The sequence below is a fragment of the Petaurus breviceps genome, unplaced genomic scaffold (assembly GCF_028583685.1).
Source record: "Petaurus breviceps papuanus isolate PSGF00001 unplaced genomic scaffold, PetGlider_PUasm1.0 99, whole genome shotgun sequence".
NCBI lineage: Eukaryota > Metazoa > Chordata > Mammalia > Diprotodontia > Petauridae > Petaurus > Petaurus breviceps.
Window position 1 is genome coordinate 14,877,525 of NW_027187465.1, and position 17,792 is coordinate 14,895,316.

At 43.9% G+C, this 17,792-nt stretch overlaps 1 protein-coding gene across 1 annotated transcript in view; it reads left to right on the forward strand.

Moving 5' to 3' along the window:
* The window catches only part of KSR2 (kinase suppressor of ras 2), a 587,222-nt gene that overhangs the window by 552,707 nt on the left and 16,723 nt on the right, over positions 1-17,792 (forward strand). The window contains exons 16-17 of the mRNA XM_069081397.1: positions 6,358-6,454; positions 11,778-11,911. Of these exons, the coding sequence (XP_068937498.1) occupies positions 6,358-6,454; positions 11,778-11,911 (231 nt within the window). The remainder of the gene's footprint in view (positions 1-6,357; positions 6,455-11,777; positions 11,912-17,792) is intronic.

The window sequence follows — 17,792 nt, forward strand, 5'->3', positions numbered from 1 at the left end:
GAATGAATGAATGAATGAATGAATGAATGAATGAATGAATGAATGAAAACACATTTATTAAATACTGTGTAATCCAGTGCCCTCACTGGAATTCTGTTCTTTCTCAGGGTTGCAGGCTCTGTGTGCTTTGACCCCAGCACCATCATTACCATCATCAGCCACTATGTGGGAGCTGGTTGAGCCTTGCAGGTGGCACCAACCCACACTTACCATGCCCAGAAATCCTCCCTGTGAAATTTCACGGGTGTCAGAGTTTCATTAGATCTCCTGGCAGTGAATGGCATCCCAAAGTGGAATGGTGGAGGGCATTGGATTTCCCATTTCCAGAGGCTTTAAGACTGTATGTCTATTTAATGGATAAATCATAGAGGGAATGGTCATTCAGGAATGGGTTGGACTCGATGGCGCCTCTGAGGTCCCTTCCAGCTCTCACAGCCTGTTTCTTTGTGACCTCAGGCTTTATTCTTTCTTCAGTGTGAGCCAGAAAAGCTCCATAATTCCCAGAAGTGGCTAGCTCAGTATTACAACAGGGGTCATTTCCATTAGGAGTGTGTAGAAAGTTTGAAACTTGCTGGATACTCCCAGTACCTTCCCTAGTGCTAGTGACAAGGGTAGAGAGAAGTCTCTGACACCAGTCCTGTCAGCATGAGCAAACATCTCTACCTGTCTGCGTTTCAGTTTCTCCACTCATTTACCCCCTTCAATAAGTATTTATTAATCAATTGTTATGTACTATATGCTGGAGATGCAAAGAAAAATAAAACAATCCTTTCCATCAAAGAGCTTACATTCTAATGAGGAAGACAGAAAGAATAACATGGATAATTCAAAGATAATTTACAAGGTGTCCCAAAAGTCTCATTGTCCCACAGCTAATCTTAAAACTGCACTATGACTTTGGGGACATGCGAATGAAGCACAAAATAATCCTGCACTGTGGGGCAGAGCACTGATGACTGGAGGAGAATAGGAAAGACTCCCCGGAAGAGCCAGGGCTTGATCTGAGCTTCAGAAGGAGGTAGGAGTTTCTAGAGGCAAAGGGAGGAGTTCCTGGGTAAATTCAAGGGTCCTGAGGGCAGATCTAGGAGAATGGAAGCTATAAAGAGGTAATTTTAAGCTTGGCCTAAGGAAATGCTTTGGGCACCTTTAGAGCTGTCTAAGGTGCAGCACTTTCCCCTTCACTGGCAGTTTTCAGTCACTGAGATTGTGATTAAGTGACTTCTGAGGCCCCCTTGAGCTTCCCCGCCCCCCAAATTGGCATGAAGAACCTTATTGCTTCATATGCTATACTCTCCATGGAGAATGTAATATCCTTGAGGGCAGGAACTATTTTTTATTTTGTTTTTGTATAGACAGCACCTTGGACAATCCCTGATGCATAGTGCTTAGTAAGGGTTTATTGCTTGATTTTTTAACATCCCCTTTCCCAGTTATTGATTTTCTCTCTCTCTGTCTCTGTCTCTATCTCTGTCTCTGTCTCTCTCTCTCCCTCTCTGTCTCTCTCTCTGTCTCTCTCTGTCTCTGTCTCTCTGTCTCTCTCTCTTTCTCTCTCTCATCTCTTCTCTCTCTCTATTTTTCTCATACTTTGCATTCATTTTGTATTTATTTGCTTTTTTACTTGTATATCTCTGGTAGGATATAAACTTCTTGAGGGCAGGCACCATTTTTCATTTTGTCTCTGTGTCTCCACATTCAACTAGCAACTCAAGTCACCAAGCATTTATTAGGTGTGTGCTAGACCGTGTGCTAAGCATTGGGGTACAAAGAAAGGAAAAAATAGTCCTTGCCTTCATGGACTCCATAGTCTAACGAGAGAGTCAACATGCAAGGCACTGATAGGATGAATTGTAGGTAATCAACAAAGGTCAACACCAGCTAGAGGACCTCTTGCAGAAGGTAGGATTTCACTGGAACTTGAAGGAAGCCAGCAAGGCCAGGAGTCAAAGAGGAGGAGAAAGAGAGAGACACAGTGAAAATGCCTGGCGGCGTAAGATGGAATGTGTTGGGAGGCCAGTGTCATAGAGTATATGGAGGGGGTTAAAAATAAGAAGACAAGAAAGGGGGAAGGGTAGATGACATGACATGAAGGGCTTTCAACTCAAACAGAAGATTTTACATTTGATCCTTTATGGAGCCACTGGAGTCTACTGAGTGGAGGGGGCAAAGGGGATGGCATGATCAAGCATGTGCTTTCGGAAGATCAATTTGACAGTTCTAGAGGTTGGCACACAGTGGGTGCCCAACAATTGCCTATTCAGTTGTATTCCAGCCCTAGCTTTCTATGCAACACTTCTCAATACTAAGATGAAATAAAGCAGCTTCCATCAGAAGGGAAGATGAAAGCAGAGGGGGAGGGAAAGAGGCTACTGTCATATCATTAGCCTAGATCAAATTAACATCTTGGAAAATTGAAGTCTGTTTAAATTGTTTTCTCAGGTTTACTGCAGCAATGAGGGGTTTTCCCCCCCTTAGTTCCAGCCTACAATAAGTGTAGGTGGCTATTCAAGAAAGAAATACTTGGTGGGAGGGGTTGGAGGCGACCATTTCAGAAATTTAAATGCTGATTAAATTTTAATTGGTTAGACAACTTTCTTCCCACCTCTGCCTTTGGTAGACGCTGCCGGCATCAGTATAATCTGCTAATGCGTACTAGAGATGTCCAGGCTTGGTTTGGGGTCATCACATTACCAACTCACTGAGTGGCCTTGGGACAAAGGTGCCATGGGGATCCAACTCAGTTTGCCTTTCCCCTGTTTTGTCACTCAGATGCCTCACCTGGGGCAGGTGCTGGGTGACGATGGGAGAAGGTTGTCATGTGGAATTCTTTGCCCGAAGGAGCTACATCATAAATGTTAATTAGATGAATTAAAAACTCTGAGAATTTCTCAAGAAATGAACTCCCAGGTACATTCAAGATTGTCCTATAATTGAAGTTGTAACCCTGTTCACTAATGTGTGTGTTAGGGACCAAGTGAGATGATGTCCTCAGGATGACAAAGTTCTTTTACAAGGCATCGCTCAAGAACAAGTGTCTAACTGGAGTTAAAATTCCTGGTCTGATACTAGCAACATGAAATTTCTGTATGTGGGTGACTGAATGGTTTCTTTTGGTCTCACTGACTGGTTTATCAATCAATGAGCATTTATCGAGGCTGGTCTATGTGCCATGATAAACTGAGGATACAAAGAAAAAGAAAAAGCAGCTCCTGCCTTCAAGGGGCTTACTTGTATGGAGGAAACCACATGAATGAATGAATGAATGAAAAACCTGTCCTTTAGCACTTAGCATATGCAAATCACTATGCCAAGTGCTAGAGGTACAAATAGAAAAACAGAATGGGCCCAACTCTCAAGGACCTCATGTTCTAATGGGGGGGGGGGATTGTATGTAGGAAGTTGTCAGGTGCATAGTCCTGTAGCCCATAGGGGAAGGGAACAAAAATACACTAAGCACCTACTATGTACCAAGTACTGTGCTAAATGCTTTACAAAATGTACCTCATTTGATCCTGTGGGGAAATTGTCAGTGCTGGGACAAACCAGAACCCAGACCCCAAACCAAACCCAACGATGGTTTATTGAATTCACCAGCAAGACAGCCTCACTCACATGGGTGGAGACTTTTTGAAGAGACAGAAACAAAACTTATGTAGGTTTCAATGTAGATGAGAGATGAATTGGGTATGGGGTACCATACTCTGTTGTTAAGGGGCTAGGAACAGGAAAGGCTCTTCTTCAAATAGCTATCACCCTAATAGATTGAACTGCCTGTGCTATTTCAACAGTAAGGAAGGTCAAAGTCAAGGGACAGGTACGGGCAAGACAGAGGAACTGCAGGCAAGATGGAGTTGCTGTAGCTTTCTTTGCTACCCATAATCCTCATAACAACCCAATATGGTAGATCCTATTTTCTCCATTTAACTCTTGAGGAAATCAAGGAAAACTGAGGTTAAATGATTTGCCCAGGATTATGCAAACAGTAAGTGTATAAGGTTAGATTTGAACTCAGGTCTTCCTGACTCCAGGGCCATAGCTCTGTCCACTCTACCACTTTGTAGTGGCCAAATAGCTAATAATACTTCTTTAATGTTATTTCCACTGACAGAACCATATCCATTTCTGTTGTCAAACTTCTTGAGACTGGGTTGGAAGAGCTTTCTTTTCCAGGTTTTCAGTAGCTGTGGCTGCTGCAAAAGTGGGCCTGTAGCACCTACAGAAGCAGGTTCTAGGTCACAGACACAGCAATACAAGATTCCTATGGAGTAGATAAAAGTTGGTTTAGAGGAGACAACAGGCTGCCGGCTTGGGGTGGGAGGTGGGGGCCGGGGAGAGGGTCCTGGAAGAGGGGGCAGTTGAGCTGAGTCTTAAAAAAATGGCCAAGATTCTGAGAGGTAGATGTCAGGGGAGAGAGTTTTCCAGCTTTAGGGGACAGATAACGTAGAGGCGTCAGGTTGGAAAATGGAGTATCATGTGTGAGGAAAAGAAAGTGAGTCAGTATGGAGGGACTGACTATAGAATGTGTGAAGGTGACCATTGTGTAAGGAAATGAGAAAGATAGGAAAGGGCCAAGTTAGGAAAGACTTTGAATGCCAAACAAAAGAGAGTATATTTGATCCTGGAGGTAATCAGGGAGCCGCCATGAGCAGAACTACACTTTAGAAAAATCACTTTGAGTGGGGGCTGGATTGAAGTGGGGAGAAACTTGAGACAGGAAGACCTAGGAGACCATTACAGCAGTCCATGTGAGAGGTGATGAGGATTAGACTTGTACCTGTCTGAAGAAGAGATTAAGGATTGTGCTCATTTCCTTGTGACCCAACTGAGGTATCCTTTCTTTGGGGTCTCATCAATACTGCCATTCTTTCCCACTAATTCTGGTGAGATTTTTGTATAGGAAAGTAAGGGGAAGTCCTGAACTGGAGCTGTGTGCCAGAGACAGACTCTAGCTCCAAGATGGTCATCCCTGCTTGATTTCACCCTGGCTTCCCTTGTAACCCCACTCCTCCGGATCAGGACCCTCTGGATCTTTGTGGTTGGATATGCATGGCCCTCTTGGTTAGGAACCTCAGAACCTTTGGGCTTGGGCCATTCTGGTTTTAAAGGAACCATGTTGGTCACTGCCTCTAGTATCCAGTATTTCCAATGTTCCCAACCTGTGGCTTTCTAGCTACCCTGAGACTCTCACATGAACCCTTTGCTTTTGTTTCCTCCATACACAAAGCCTTGCAGACCGCACATGTGCCTGATATGTTATACTGGAAGGCTGTACTGGGCTCAAGCTCACTTTATTAGAAGGACCTTTTTTCCAATTGCCCATGAGCTTCTGGTGACCCATTGTGCAGTGAAAGACAGCACTTACTATAGCTTCTTATTAGATTTTTTTATATCATTCAGTGTGTTGTAGACTTCAAGGTTTTACTGGATTAGGTATGTGGAAGCTGAGTGATTTGCCTCCTCCTTAGCCACAATCTTTGGCAATAAGCCTCAAATCAAAATTTTAAGATAACTCTAATTGAGCAGGGTGGAAACCAACCCCCATGAGAAACATCATTGCCCTTGGAATGAAAGGGTGCTATGAGATCCTGGGACACTGTCCCAAGGTGGGGTGGTGACAGAGACACCAGGGTTCCCCAAGGCCCCTAGGAAGGACACACTAGGGGAAAGAGACAAGTGGGTTTCACCAGAGAGGGGCTCAGTTGGTCCAGCTAAAGGTGAAAGAAATTGGCAGTATGGTCTAGGGGAGAGACAAATGGATTTGAAGTCAGAGGACTTAGATTCAAAGACTTAAATCTCACCTCTGCCTCTTATTATCTGTACCTAGACCCAGAATAAATCCCATTCCAATTCTGAGTCTATGATTCTATGTACCCACTATCTGGTAACTTCCTATTTTATTTCATCATCCTTGCTTGCTGTTTGCTAAGTTCAGTTGTTTCTACCAGTGTACATGGGCTATCAGTGCCCTCACATTTTGGCACCCTGAGATAAAGTACCTGTTGACACTCCCTTGTTATGGATCTGAGTTTGAGAACCACTGATTTATTCATTACCTTTAACCTGTGAGATGCTGTGTATTGAACACTACCATAATAACTTTCAGATAAAGGGTTCTAATTCATATTCTTGGATACTCAGATGTTGGTACCAAAGGAATCTGAGGCATCTTCCTTACAGAAGCACCCAGGAAAACAGTCTAAGATGCATTCATCTTTGTAGTCATGATATTATGATGGACACTTGTTATGTTTGTTATTTTCATTGTGTTAGTTGCTTATGTGTATATATTTTTTCATTGATGTGGCCTCTCTGTGACTTATGTAATTCTTCTCTTTTCCCCTTTCCTTTCTTGTTTTCCAGTCTGTGTAAAGGACGGACTCTGTACTCAGTGGTGAGAGATGCCAAGATTGTCTTGGATGTCAACAAAACAAGGCAGATTGCACAAGAGATTGTGAAGGTACTGTAGCCTATGACACAAGTCTCTTTTTCAACCCCCCACCAAACCCACTTTCTTTTTTTTTAAAGCACTTGGGGTTAAGTAACTTGCCCAAGTTTACATGGCCAGTTATTTTGTGCGGGTGTTAAGTATCTGAGGCCAGAACTGATCCCGGGTCCTCCCGACTTTGGGGCCAGTGCTCTTACTCACTGCACCACCTAGCCTCCTCTAAACCCAGTTTCTTCATGAGAAATAGAGGCTGGAGGAACAAATCCCAATCCAATGAGTTGAAAATTGGTTTCAAAGAAAGGAAGGAAGAAAAAAAGAAAGGAAGGAAGGAAGGAAAAGAAAGGGAAAGAATTAAAGAATAAGAGAGAAGGAAAGAAAAGAGCTATAGAAAAAGAGAAAGAAAGAAAAATAAGGGAATAAAAGAAGGATAAAACAAAAGAGATTAGAAAAAGAATGACAGAAAGAGATAAAGGAAGATAGACATAGAAATAAAGATGATAAAAGAAAAGAGGGAGAAATAGAGAAAAGGAAAGAGAGAGCTAAAGAGAGAAGGAGAAATCTAGTGAAAAAGTGAAAAGACAGAAATAGAAAGGCAAAGGGAGAGAGAATAGAAAGAGATAGACAGAGAAGGGCAGAAGGGAATGAGAGAAAAATAGAAACAAAAAAAGAGGTAAGAGGAGAGATGAAAGGAGAAACAAAAGGAGAGAGAAAGGGAGATAAGGAAAGGAAAAGGGGCAAAAAGAAGGAAAAAAGAAATGTGGGAGGAAAGAGAAATAGAGAGAGATAAGAAAGGAAAGAAGAAAATCATAGAAGGAATAGAAAAGAAAGAAAAGGACAGATAACAAAAGGAAGAAAAAGAGAATAGGAAAGAAGAGATGAAAAAAGAAAGATGGGAAGAGAATTAGGAAGGTTGAAGAAGAAGGAACAAGTAAGAAATACCTCTTGTGTATTTAAATACCTTACTCCTGTGGCTGAACTCAGTGTTTCTATGCAGCTCTGTTTTCCTCATGAGGAATGCTTGGAAGTCCTGAGCCATCCATTTTTGCCTATCTTTGAAAAACATGAGTGAGGAGATGCTTTGGAATAGTGCCTAATTTTTTAGGTGGATTCCTCTTTAGCTCCTTTTCTTTATGTTTTCCTTACTCCTTTGCGAGTGGGAGGATTGCAATTCAGCAAGTTCTCTGCTTCTTCATATAAAGCAAAGATCCTAGCCTTCTTTGGTTGAACTCTTATAAAATCACTGAAGCTTGCTACTGGAAGGGTCCTCAGAAGGAATCTAGTTCAAGTCACATAAGAATTCCCTCTCTGATGTCCAAAGAAGTGGTCATTCAGCCTTTGTTTGAAGACCTTTAATGAAAAGCACCCAGTACCTCCAGAGGCAGCCTATTCCACTGTTTGGATCACTCCAATGGCTAAGATTTCCCTTCTTCAACTTCCACCTATCCTTCCTAATTCTGCCCTCTAGGAACAAAAAGAAAAATCTCACCCCTCTTCCATATGACAGCCTTGCCAGTATTTGAATACAGTTATTGTAGAATCCCAGCCTGTTCAAGTTAAAAGAACCCCGAAGGCCATATAGTCCAGTTATAACTAAATAAGACTCCTCCCTTCTACAGCATCCCAAGAAGTAGACCTTCAATCTCTGCTTCCACACCTCTAGCAATGGGAAACCTACAACTCCTAAGGGAGCACATTCTATTTGAGGGTAATTCATAGAACTGTCTAAAAGAACAAATCCCAGAGGAACCATTTACCTCCATTCAGCTCTGCTGAATCTCAGTAAGAGTCTACATTACATTCTGCAGCAAGAGGGATGGAAGTTAAGCATAAGGAAGGACTTCCTTAAATTGATTAGAAGCCAGAAAGGCTAACTGAGGGACACCTCTTAGAAATCGCTCCTCTTTAAGTCTTCTGAAGACCATTGCATTATCATCTGTCTGGGACTGAAAAAGTGTGGCACAGCAAGGAGATGGGGCACTGAGATGACAGTCAATGTCCCTTCTAACTTTATTCTCAAACACCTGCATCCTCTGTGATCTCATCAGTGTCATTATTACCTCCAATGAAGAATACCATGACCCAAACATACCTACCCATGCTCAAAGACTCTTATCCATGCCCTCCTCTACATCTACCACATGGGATCCACTCACCTTACTATGGCCCTTCCTTACTTCCTCTTGGCTGGAGAGCACCTGGGACATCTTTTGTTTTCTCTTCTTCTTCATAATTCCTTGTTTGTAACATCTTGGAACCTGTCCATTTCCATCACCCTTTGGGAGATATTCAGCTTTATAAAGTTAGCAGGGATTTTCCATCTGTTGTCTCTTTTGAGACTCAAAGACTCAGAATTTAAGTGCCTCGACCAGAGTGACACAGTAGGTAAATATCATGGGCAAGATTCATACCCTTTCTAACTAACGAGCCCAATGTTCCATTCACTATGTCATGCTGCATCTTCTGTAGAGGTAGGGTGGTACAAGGAAAGAAGATGAACTTTTGGAGCAGAGACTTTGAGTTTAAATCCTGCCTGTATCAGTGACTATGTACTGATGACCTTGGACAAGTCACTTCCACCTCTCTGGGCCTCAGTTTCCTCAACTGTAAAATGAGAGGGTTGGACTGTATGACCTCCAAAATCCCTTCCAACTCTTAAAACATACCTCTATGACTTAGCAACACCCAAGAACTACTCACTTCTTGACTCCTCATATCCTGAGTGATGCTGTATTCAACCAACCATCAGCATCTTGGCTCATAATCAAAAATGACCACTTTAACAAAAGAAAAAAATTTTCTCCTTTTCTAGGAAAAATAAAGATGGCTCCAGGGCATCTTTTGCTCTCATAAGTCTTTTCCCAACTCACTGGTTTTCCTTTTTCTCAAGAGCACTTTGGATAATGACCAGATAAATTGTCTTCAGACAAAATCCCCCTCCCCACCAAATGTTCCCACCATGAGCTAATTGTTTATTTGCAGCCATTTTCATCTAATGGACTGGAATATGATGAACTGTCCTTGTTAGCTTTGGAAAGAGAATGCCAGTCTACCACTCAGTCTCTGTTCCTTTGCAGCAGAATTCATCATGACTATAGAAGGCTCATTGGGTCATTGATTTAGAGCTGGAATGGACCTCGAAGGCCATCTTCATTCTCCTCATGTTATAGTGAAGACTGAGGCTCAGAGAAAGTAACAGGATTAGAGATCTTGAACTGAAAAGGAACTTAAGGGGCATCTAGCCCATCCCCCTCTAGAGGAGCAAACTGAGCTTCAGAGAACACAATAGGATTGCAGATCTAGAACCAGAATGGACCTTAAATGACATCTAGCCCAACCCCCTCATCTTATAGGGGAAGGAACTGGGGTTCAAAGAGATTTAATGATTTGCCCAAGGTCACACAAATGGTGGCATTAGGATTAGAACACAGGTCCTCTGATTCCAAATTCAGTGGGCTTTACTATGATAATCCCGACTCTGCCATTAGTTAGTGGCATACATCCTCTTTTGAGCCTCAGTTTCCCCACCTGTAAAAGGAGAGTGTTTTCCTACCTGATTTCCAAGGTCCCTGCTGCTCTAATGTTCTATAGAGATTGGGACAAGACCTAAGATTTCCTTGGTATGGAGAACTCCCAGATGAGGCAGATCCCTCCACCAGAACTGAGCGGCACTTCTACAATTTATAGTCTTACAGAGTTTTCTAGAGCACTAAAAAGGGAGATAACTTTCTCAGGGTCACAGTGCAAGTATGTGTCAGAGGCCAGTCTTCCTGGATTCCCCTAACCACCAGAGCATGGTGGTTCTATAAGTTTATGAAATGTGTGCCCACAGATTTGATCAAAACTAAAAATAGGTATACCACCACCCAAAAAACATGATTATATCCTTGAACCCTCTCACCAATCGCATGACCCATTAATACCCCAGTGTTCCAACCCCTGAAAATATATTTGATATCCTCAGTGTTAACATTTATCAGTTCCTGATTCCAAATCTCCCCCTGGCTCCCCTTCCTCTTCCCCCCCCCAAACACACACACACACACACACACACACACCTTGCTATATTCTTCCTGGCCTCCCCACCTTGTTTACAGTCTAATAGTATCAGTAAGATCCTAGGAAGTGTCTTAAGGACTCTAATCAAAAATGAGAGGAAAGAAGGAGAAAGTGACATGTCAGTCACTGTAGAATTTTGATTGATCACCCTCCAGCTTACCAAAAACATGCTGAATGAAAGAGAGGGAGTAATAGCCCTGGGAATGGGGGAGGGAGAAGGGGAAAGGGCTGGCCAGTGAAACCTTTGCTCTGTCATCATTTTCTCTCTGACAGCAGTCACTTTGGGAGTAGAAATGGGCATGCATGTCCTTTGTGAGCACAGTATAATCCTTCCCTCCACCCGGAGAAAGTTTTCCAGGGAAAGGTCCAAAAGCTTAGTCTATTTTTTAAAATCTCAGATACTGTCCCTCAAGGTTAGATGAAAGATCACAGAAACAGAGCAGGAGAACTTGGGGCTATGTGGGCTAACCTCTTCAGGCCAAGTCAACAAGCATTTAGTAAGTGCTAACTGTGTGCTAGGCATGCTGGGATAAAAAGAAAGGAAAAAAAGATAGTCCCTGCCTTCAAGAATCTTACAGTCTAAAGGGGAAGACAACTTGCAAGCAACTGATTCAATCCAATCAACATTTATGAAGTGCCCACTGTGTACTGGGGGTACAATTAATAAAAAAGAAAGCGCATCCTTGCCTTCAAGGAGGAAGACCACACGCAAAAAGAGGCAGGAAAGAGGGCAGAGAGAGACCAGAGGGTACCTGGTGAAGGGACGTCTTGTTCCATGGAGTGAAACCAGGCAGGGCAACGCCAACAGGTGCCTGTTGGAGTGAGCTGAAAAGTCCAGTTTCTGCACTCTATAAAGGAAGGCATTGGAGGATATCGGTACTCCGTCCTCCAGGCCTTCAACCAGAGAGGAGAGAAGGAGGGGGAGATGGTGTCAGTCAAGGCTAGAGTTAGCAGCAAGGTGATGAACTTAACCTGGGAGGAGCATACTGTTTCTTGGAGTTGAAATCAGGCAAGGCGGCAGATGCAAAGGAGAGTGATGGAAAGCCAAGATATTATTCAGAAAAGATGGACAATAGTCTGGGAGGGGAAGATAGGAACAGCTGGGAAGTGGAGGAAGGAGGGTGGAAGGAACTGGGAAAGACCTATTCCATCTTATGAAAAAACAGAGGCCCAAGGGAGCAAAGTGACTTGCTTATCATCGCCCAGATAGGACGAAGCAGAGCCAGGATTTGAACGTGGCCCTCTAATTGTGAATCTTCCATTTCCTTGCTTCCTGCAGGGCATGGGGTATCTCCACGCCAAAGGAATCTTGCATAAAGACCTCAAGTCCAAGAACGTCTTCTATGATAATGGTAAAGTGGTGATTACAGACTTCGGGCTCTTCAGCATATCAGGCGTGCTGCAGGCCGGCAGGTGAGGGTTCAGACCAGCCATCAGCTATCGCGTCTGGGCCGAGCAAGCCTAGGTCTCCCGAGGCCACGGTCCCTAGTCCTGCCCCCATGCGGGCCACTTAGTTCTGTTCTGTTCCATGTTCACTGAGGTCCTGCTTAAGGATCCAGGCATCAATAAATGTATTGGCTCCGAGGGGAATAAGGCAAGAGAATAAGAACGATCAAAATCATAGTAACAATAATGATAATAATATAATAATAGCAAGCATTTGTTTAGCTCTTTAAAGTTTATAAAGTGTCCCATTTGTATCTCACCACATCCTTGCAAGGTAGGTCTTAACATTATCCCCATTTTTTAGATGAGGAAACTGAGTCTGAGAGTGGTTTAGGGACTCCTCCAAGGGTGTAAAGTAAGAAGAGGGAAGGTTTGTTGATAATTTCAATTGTAATAGGAAATAAGGTCTGAATTTCACCATTGAGGGAACTCAGTGGATTCAGAGGTGGGCTGGCTCCTCCCTGCTCATTCCATATCAAACACACACATCATACACACCCTCTTCCCCCCTACCAGGAGGATAGAGGCTGACTGTTCCGACCTGGTTGTTCAAACGCGATCTTACAGACTCAGGAGACAGTGTGTCAGATGTAGCCACAGCTTCAGATGTGTGATCAAGGGTACGAGGCCCCCAGAAGTCACTGCTTTTATCCCTCTCTTTCAGATTCAAGAACAGTAGCTAGATGTCAATATGCTGTGTGAGTTCATTTGACCTCTTCCATTCACTGGGCAGGGGGACATGGTGATAGCCGTGCTGTTTAGAACAAAAGCTTGGCTTCCCACTGCCCCAGTGGGCTGTGGGCACTCTTGTCTTCCCCTCCTTGTATAATCCCTTAGCTGGTCTGTCCTCCACACACTGAATACTGAAGCCAGGTCTCCGCTAGCCCTCAGGCTGAGGAAGCAAAGAGGTGTCCAGCTGTGTTCTGTGGCAGAGTCCACAATGCCTTGGGTCTTCCTACCCAACAGCATCAGGGAAAACTCTGCCATTGGTATTGTCATCAAAGGCAAAGGGAGAGGCTGGGCTCATGACATAGGGGCATGGTGGTGGATATCGTGTTTACTAAGAGTCAGGAAAATATTTCAGAGCCATAGACTTCAGAACCTTCAGATCCTGGCCCTATTATTTATCGGGGGTGGGGAATGGTCCCAGAAAATGAAAGCACCTTGCCCAAGGTCACAAGTTAGGGGCTCTGGGAGAACAACTGACTCCTAGTTCAGGGCTCCTTCTTCTATAGCCTGTTAAAAGAGAGGAGGGAAAGCATATGGTAGCTTTGGGGCTCATTAGTAGTCTGAGGACTACCCATCTATTACAAGCATCAGCATACTCATAGTTTACACTATTTCTGGTACATTTGCCAGACACAGAGGGCAGGTGGGAAAGGGGAGGGGGCTTCATTAAGGAAAGAAAGAACTTTTCCTCAGGGATTTCATGAGAACACAAAACATTTTCAAAGGGTCAGGATCTGTCTTGCTGTTCTTCCAAATCCCTACCATTTGGAAGAAGCAGCTACTGAGTTGTCTTTCTGAGTAATATGGTTTTAGGGGGTGCCCTGAAAGCTTTGCTGACCTAACAGTTTACCTCCTTGGGTCTGCATTTTCTCCTTTGTAAGATGATGGAGTTGGACAACCAAAGTTCCTTCCAGCTGTAACTCTGTGGTCTATGTACCCTCCCCCTCAAGCCACCCTCCTGCCCCACATGCACCATGAAAGACGCATTAATTGGGGTCTTGGAGAGTTTTTGTTCAAGTCACCTACAAAAATATACACACCATCAGGGGTGCATGGATGGTCCCCACTTCAAGCCCAATGAGTGACATACTGAGCAGCAGCTAGAAACATAACCTCACCGAACTGGGACCAATCAGCAAGGATTGATAAGGGATTTACTGTGGTCCAGACCTTCTTCTAAGCCCCGAGGCTACTGTATGAAACAGTCTCCACGCTCAGGAAGCTTCTATTCTACTTAAGGCAACAAAATCAAGTAAGCAAGCATTTATTGGCCCCCTAAAATTGTAATAGTTATGATGTATGTGGCACTTTATGGATACGATCTCATTTTACCCTCACTACAACCCTGAGAAGCAGGTGCTCTTGTGATCCTAGTTTCGTAGATGAGGAGACTAAGGCAGACTAAGATGAAATGACTTGCCCAGGGTCACACAGCTAGACAGTGGCTAAGGATGGATTCAAACTTAAGTTTTCCTGATTCCAGATCAAGAGCTCTAACCACCACACTATCTGGTTACTTCTTATGTACAAAGTGTAGGGTTGAACAAAATTATAGATCTCAAAGAATTTACATTCTATTCAAGCATGTATACCTCTCTGTGTGTATGTGTGTTTCTTTTTTTGCCACACCTGTACTTTCATTGGGGTAGAATGCTCCCCAAAAGAAACCCCCTCTACTGATATAGATTGGCACCCATTCGAAAACCGAAAGTCTTAGAGAGTTGCCCAAAGCATCAACAGGTTAAGGGACTTGTCCAAAGTCACACAGACAGCGAACCTAGATCTCCTTGACCTCAAGACCAGCTCCATGTCCACCATACAATGCTCTCTCTCTAAATAGGTAAGAGTCTGAGGCTGGATTTGCCCTTGGTTCTTCCTGACTCCACGCCTTCACTCTCTCCACTGTGGCATCTGCTGGAGGTACAGGAATGGCCCAGGGAGGTATGGGAATGACAGATGAGCTTGGAGGGTTTTCACAATTGTACCCAGGGCCTGTTCTAGTCTCTGTGCTCTGGGGCACTATATAAGATCCTGGGCCCGAGCAGATTGATTCCTCCAGACGAGAAGGTTTTATGGTCCAGCTTGACGGCTTAGGAGAGCTTAATTTGCCAAATCACCAGCAACTGGCACCTTCCTTCCTGCTCTGGTCCCCATGTGCCCATCTCACAAAACTTAACTGGGCTCATTGACTTCTATGATTTGTGCCCATATCATCAATTTCAGTGGTTAGTATGGTTCTATCAGAGATACCATGGCTCAGTGGGCAAAGTACCTGCCTAGAGACCCAGTTCCCAGCTCTGACGCCAACATGCTGGCTGACCTTGGGTGCAGTCTGATTGATGTGGCCTGGTGGCATTTGACTGCTGTTACCATACAATTCCAGGTGCCAGCTTTGGGTTCAGGACTATTTGAGACAGACAGTGTCAGCACAGGGACCAAATTGGGTACAGAAGGCCATTTGATAGAGACTTTTGGTTTAAATTTGGAATGAACATAGATTCTTGAGTAGAGCCAAGAGCCAGGAAGCCAGTTGTCATCCAACTCCTGCCACCAACTCACTCTCTGACATTCATATACTACGAACTTGAAAGGACCTTAGGGGCCTTCTAGTCCTACCCCCTCACTTTCCAGTTGAGGAAACTGAGACCTAGAGACTTTCCTAAAAGCACACAGTTGCCAAATGATCATAGATTCAATGCTGAAAGCAACCCAAGAAGTAGCCCAGTCCAACCCTCTCATTTTTACATATGAGGAAACTGAGTCCCAAAGAGGTTAAATAACTTACCCCAAGGCATGCCTCTTTCAAGTCATAAAGCTGGGATTTGAACTCAGACTCTTGGACTCCAAATCCATTGCTTTCCTACCACATTGTATTTTGTTCCCAATTGTTATTTAGGAAAGTTACTTGCCCACTCTCCCTCAGTTTCCTCTTCTGTAAAATATAACACCTTCCTTCGCCACCTCTGAGGATTGCATCCAGAACCATAGATTCAGAGCTCAAAAGGACCTCAGTGTCACCTAGTCCGTCTCCCTCATTTTATATTTAAAGAACTAAAGACTTCCTGAGCTCGCCTAGTTAACAGACATTTCGCAGGGCATTGAAATGTAGTCATTTCAGTAAGTGTAGAGTTCGGTGGTGGAAACTTAGTTCAGAAATGTGTGTTGGGACAAGGGTGGTCTGGTGGAGTCAGTGAGAAGAAGGGTTGATCCAAGTAGGCGTGAGATTAATCAGGGAAAGTCACCTTGAGTTGGTGATGTCTGAAGGATTGTCACATCACGGCCTGTTCATCTGGCCGTTAGTTCCTTATGGCCTTCCACAGCCAGTGAGGTAAGAGCCCCAAAGTGCCCGTGGCTAGCAGCTGAGATTACTACCCTATGAGGCACAGGAGGGGTATGGCAAAGAAAGTTCTAAGTGAGCATAGTCTAACTTTGTCCAAATAAATCCCAGGGTAACCCCTGAGCTTGTGGCAGGGTGAGGGATGTTGGGGAGGGGGAGCACTTTTTGCACAGCTGCTTTGCCATTGTTCCAAAAAGTACCACTTAAGGTGCCACCTCTTGCCTGCCTGTAGCCTGGCAGGTTGTTATTAATCATAATAATAATCATAATAATGATGATCCGAGTTTGTGACTTGTCATCATCTGTCCCCTCACTTTAGGAACATGGTGCTTGGAGGCTTAAAGGGGCATCTCCTTTAAGACCTCACTCCTGATCCTTTGGTAGCTACCCACAATTGCTCTATGATTGGCTATTATGAGGGCTCCCCTCCCCCAAACCACTAGGCTTAACCATCACCCTCATCCCAGGGTATCTTCCTTACTCTTCTGATTCTCTACTTTCCATACTCTGAAATTGAGTGATGGCTTCAGGGATTCATATAAAACCAGGAATAAGTTGTTCTTTGTTACTTATCCGGTCTTTTTCGTTTGGTTTGGTCTTTTCTTGCCCCAGGGGAGTGGCAGCTCCCCAAAACTGAAGACTCCGTCTCTTCTTCCATAGACTCACCAACATGGAGAGAGCAAGCAACCTCAACTCCCACGCTCAGCCCTGAGCTCTAGTCTGAGTCTCATTCTCCAGTCCCATCTTTGGAGAGGGAGGGAGACTTCTTTTCATCTTCTCCCTTCTCTTTCTACCCACTCTCACAAGCCAGGGTTGAAAAGCTCTCTGGCTTCCTTAGATCAAATTGGGCTCAAAACACAAGTGTCTTGCATCAAAGGACAACACAACCCACTTACCGAAGTGACAGTCACTGACGTCCTGCATCCTTTGGTCTTCCCTGGGCAGGTTTACAGAGAAGAGTTTCTGCCTTCTGAGACCATTGAACTATGGAGGAACTAATAATCCCAGGTAGAGGATCAAAGCTCTAAAGCCAAAAAGTATCTGATTGGTCATATAGTCTAACCCCCTCATTTTACAGATGAGGAAACTGAGTCTCAAGATGTGCAGTGATCTGCCCAGAGTTACCCCTATAGTAATGTTAATGTACAGAATACATCACCTGGGTTTGATTCCTATTTCTGGCACTTAATGCCTATATGATGTTGGGCAAGTAGTTTCTTATTCTTGGGGTCTCAGTTTCCTCTTCAGGTCCCTTTCAACTTCAGAACTATGATTTTATAACCTAGGAGGGTTATAGCTCCCTCTTTTATTTCTTTTCTGTCTCTCTACTTACATGGTTACCATTCCAGCTAAGGAACCCTCCCCACACACACACAATCACAATCATTTCTTGCCTATACTAGGGCTTCTTAAACTTACTCCCCTTCAGCACTTCTTAAACTGTGGGTCTCGATCCCATAGACTGGGCTATGTTTCTAATACAAGCTTTTTGTTTGTTCTGGTAGTAGCCAAGAGTTAGATGAACAGAGCCAGGGAATTTGAAAGTTAGAAGGTGCCTCAGTGTCTCTGTAGTCCAACCTGTACACAAACACTATAAAATACCCAGTAAATGGTAGTCCAGACTCTGCTTGAAGACCTCCAGAGAGGGAAGCCATCACCTTCTGCCCAAAGGATATCCATTCTTATTTTGGACCACTCTAATTATTCAGAGGTTTTCTAGACTGTTGCAACAACCTCTTAACTGATCTCCCCTCTACTATGCTTTCCTCTCTCTAATCCATC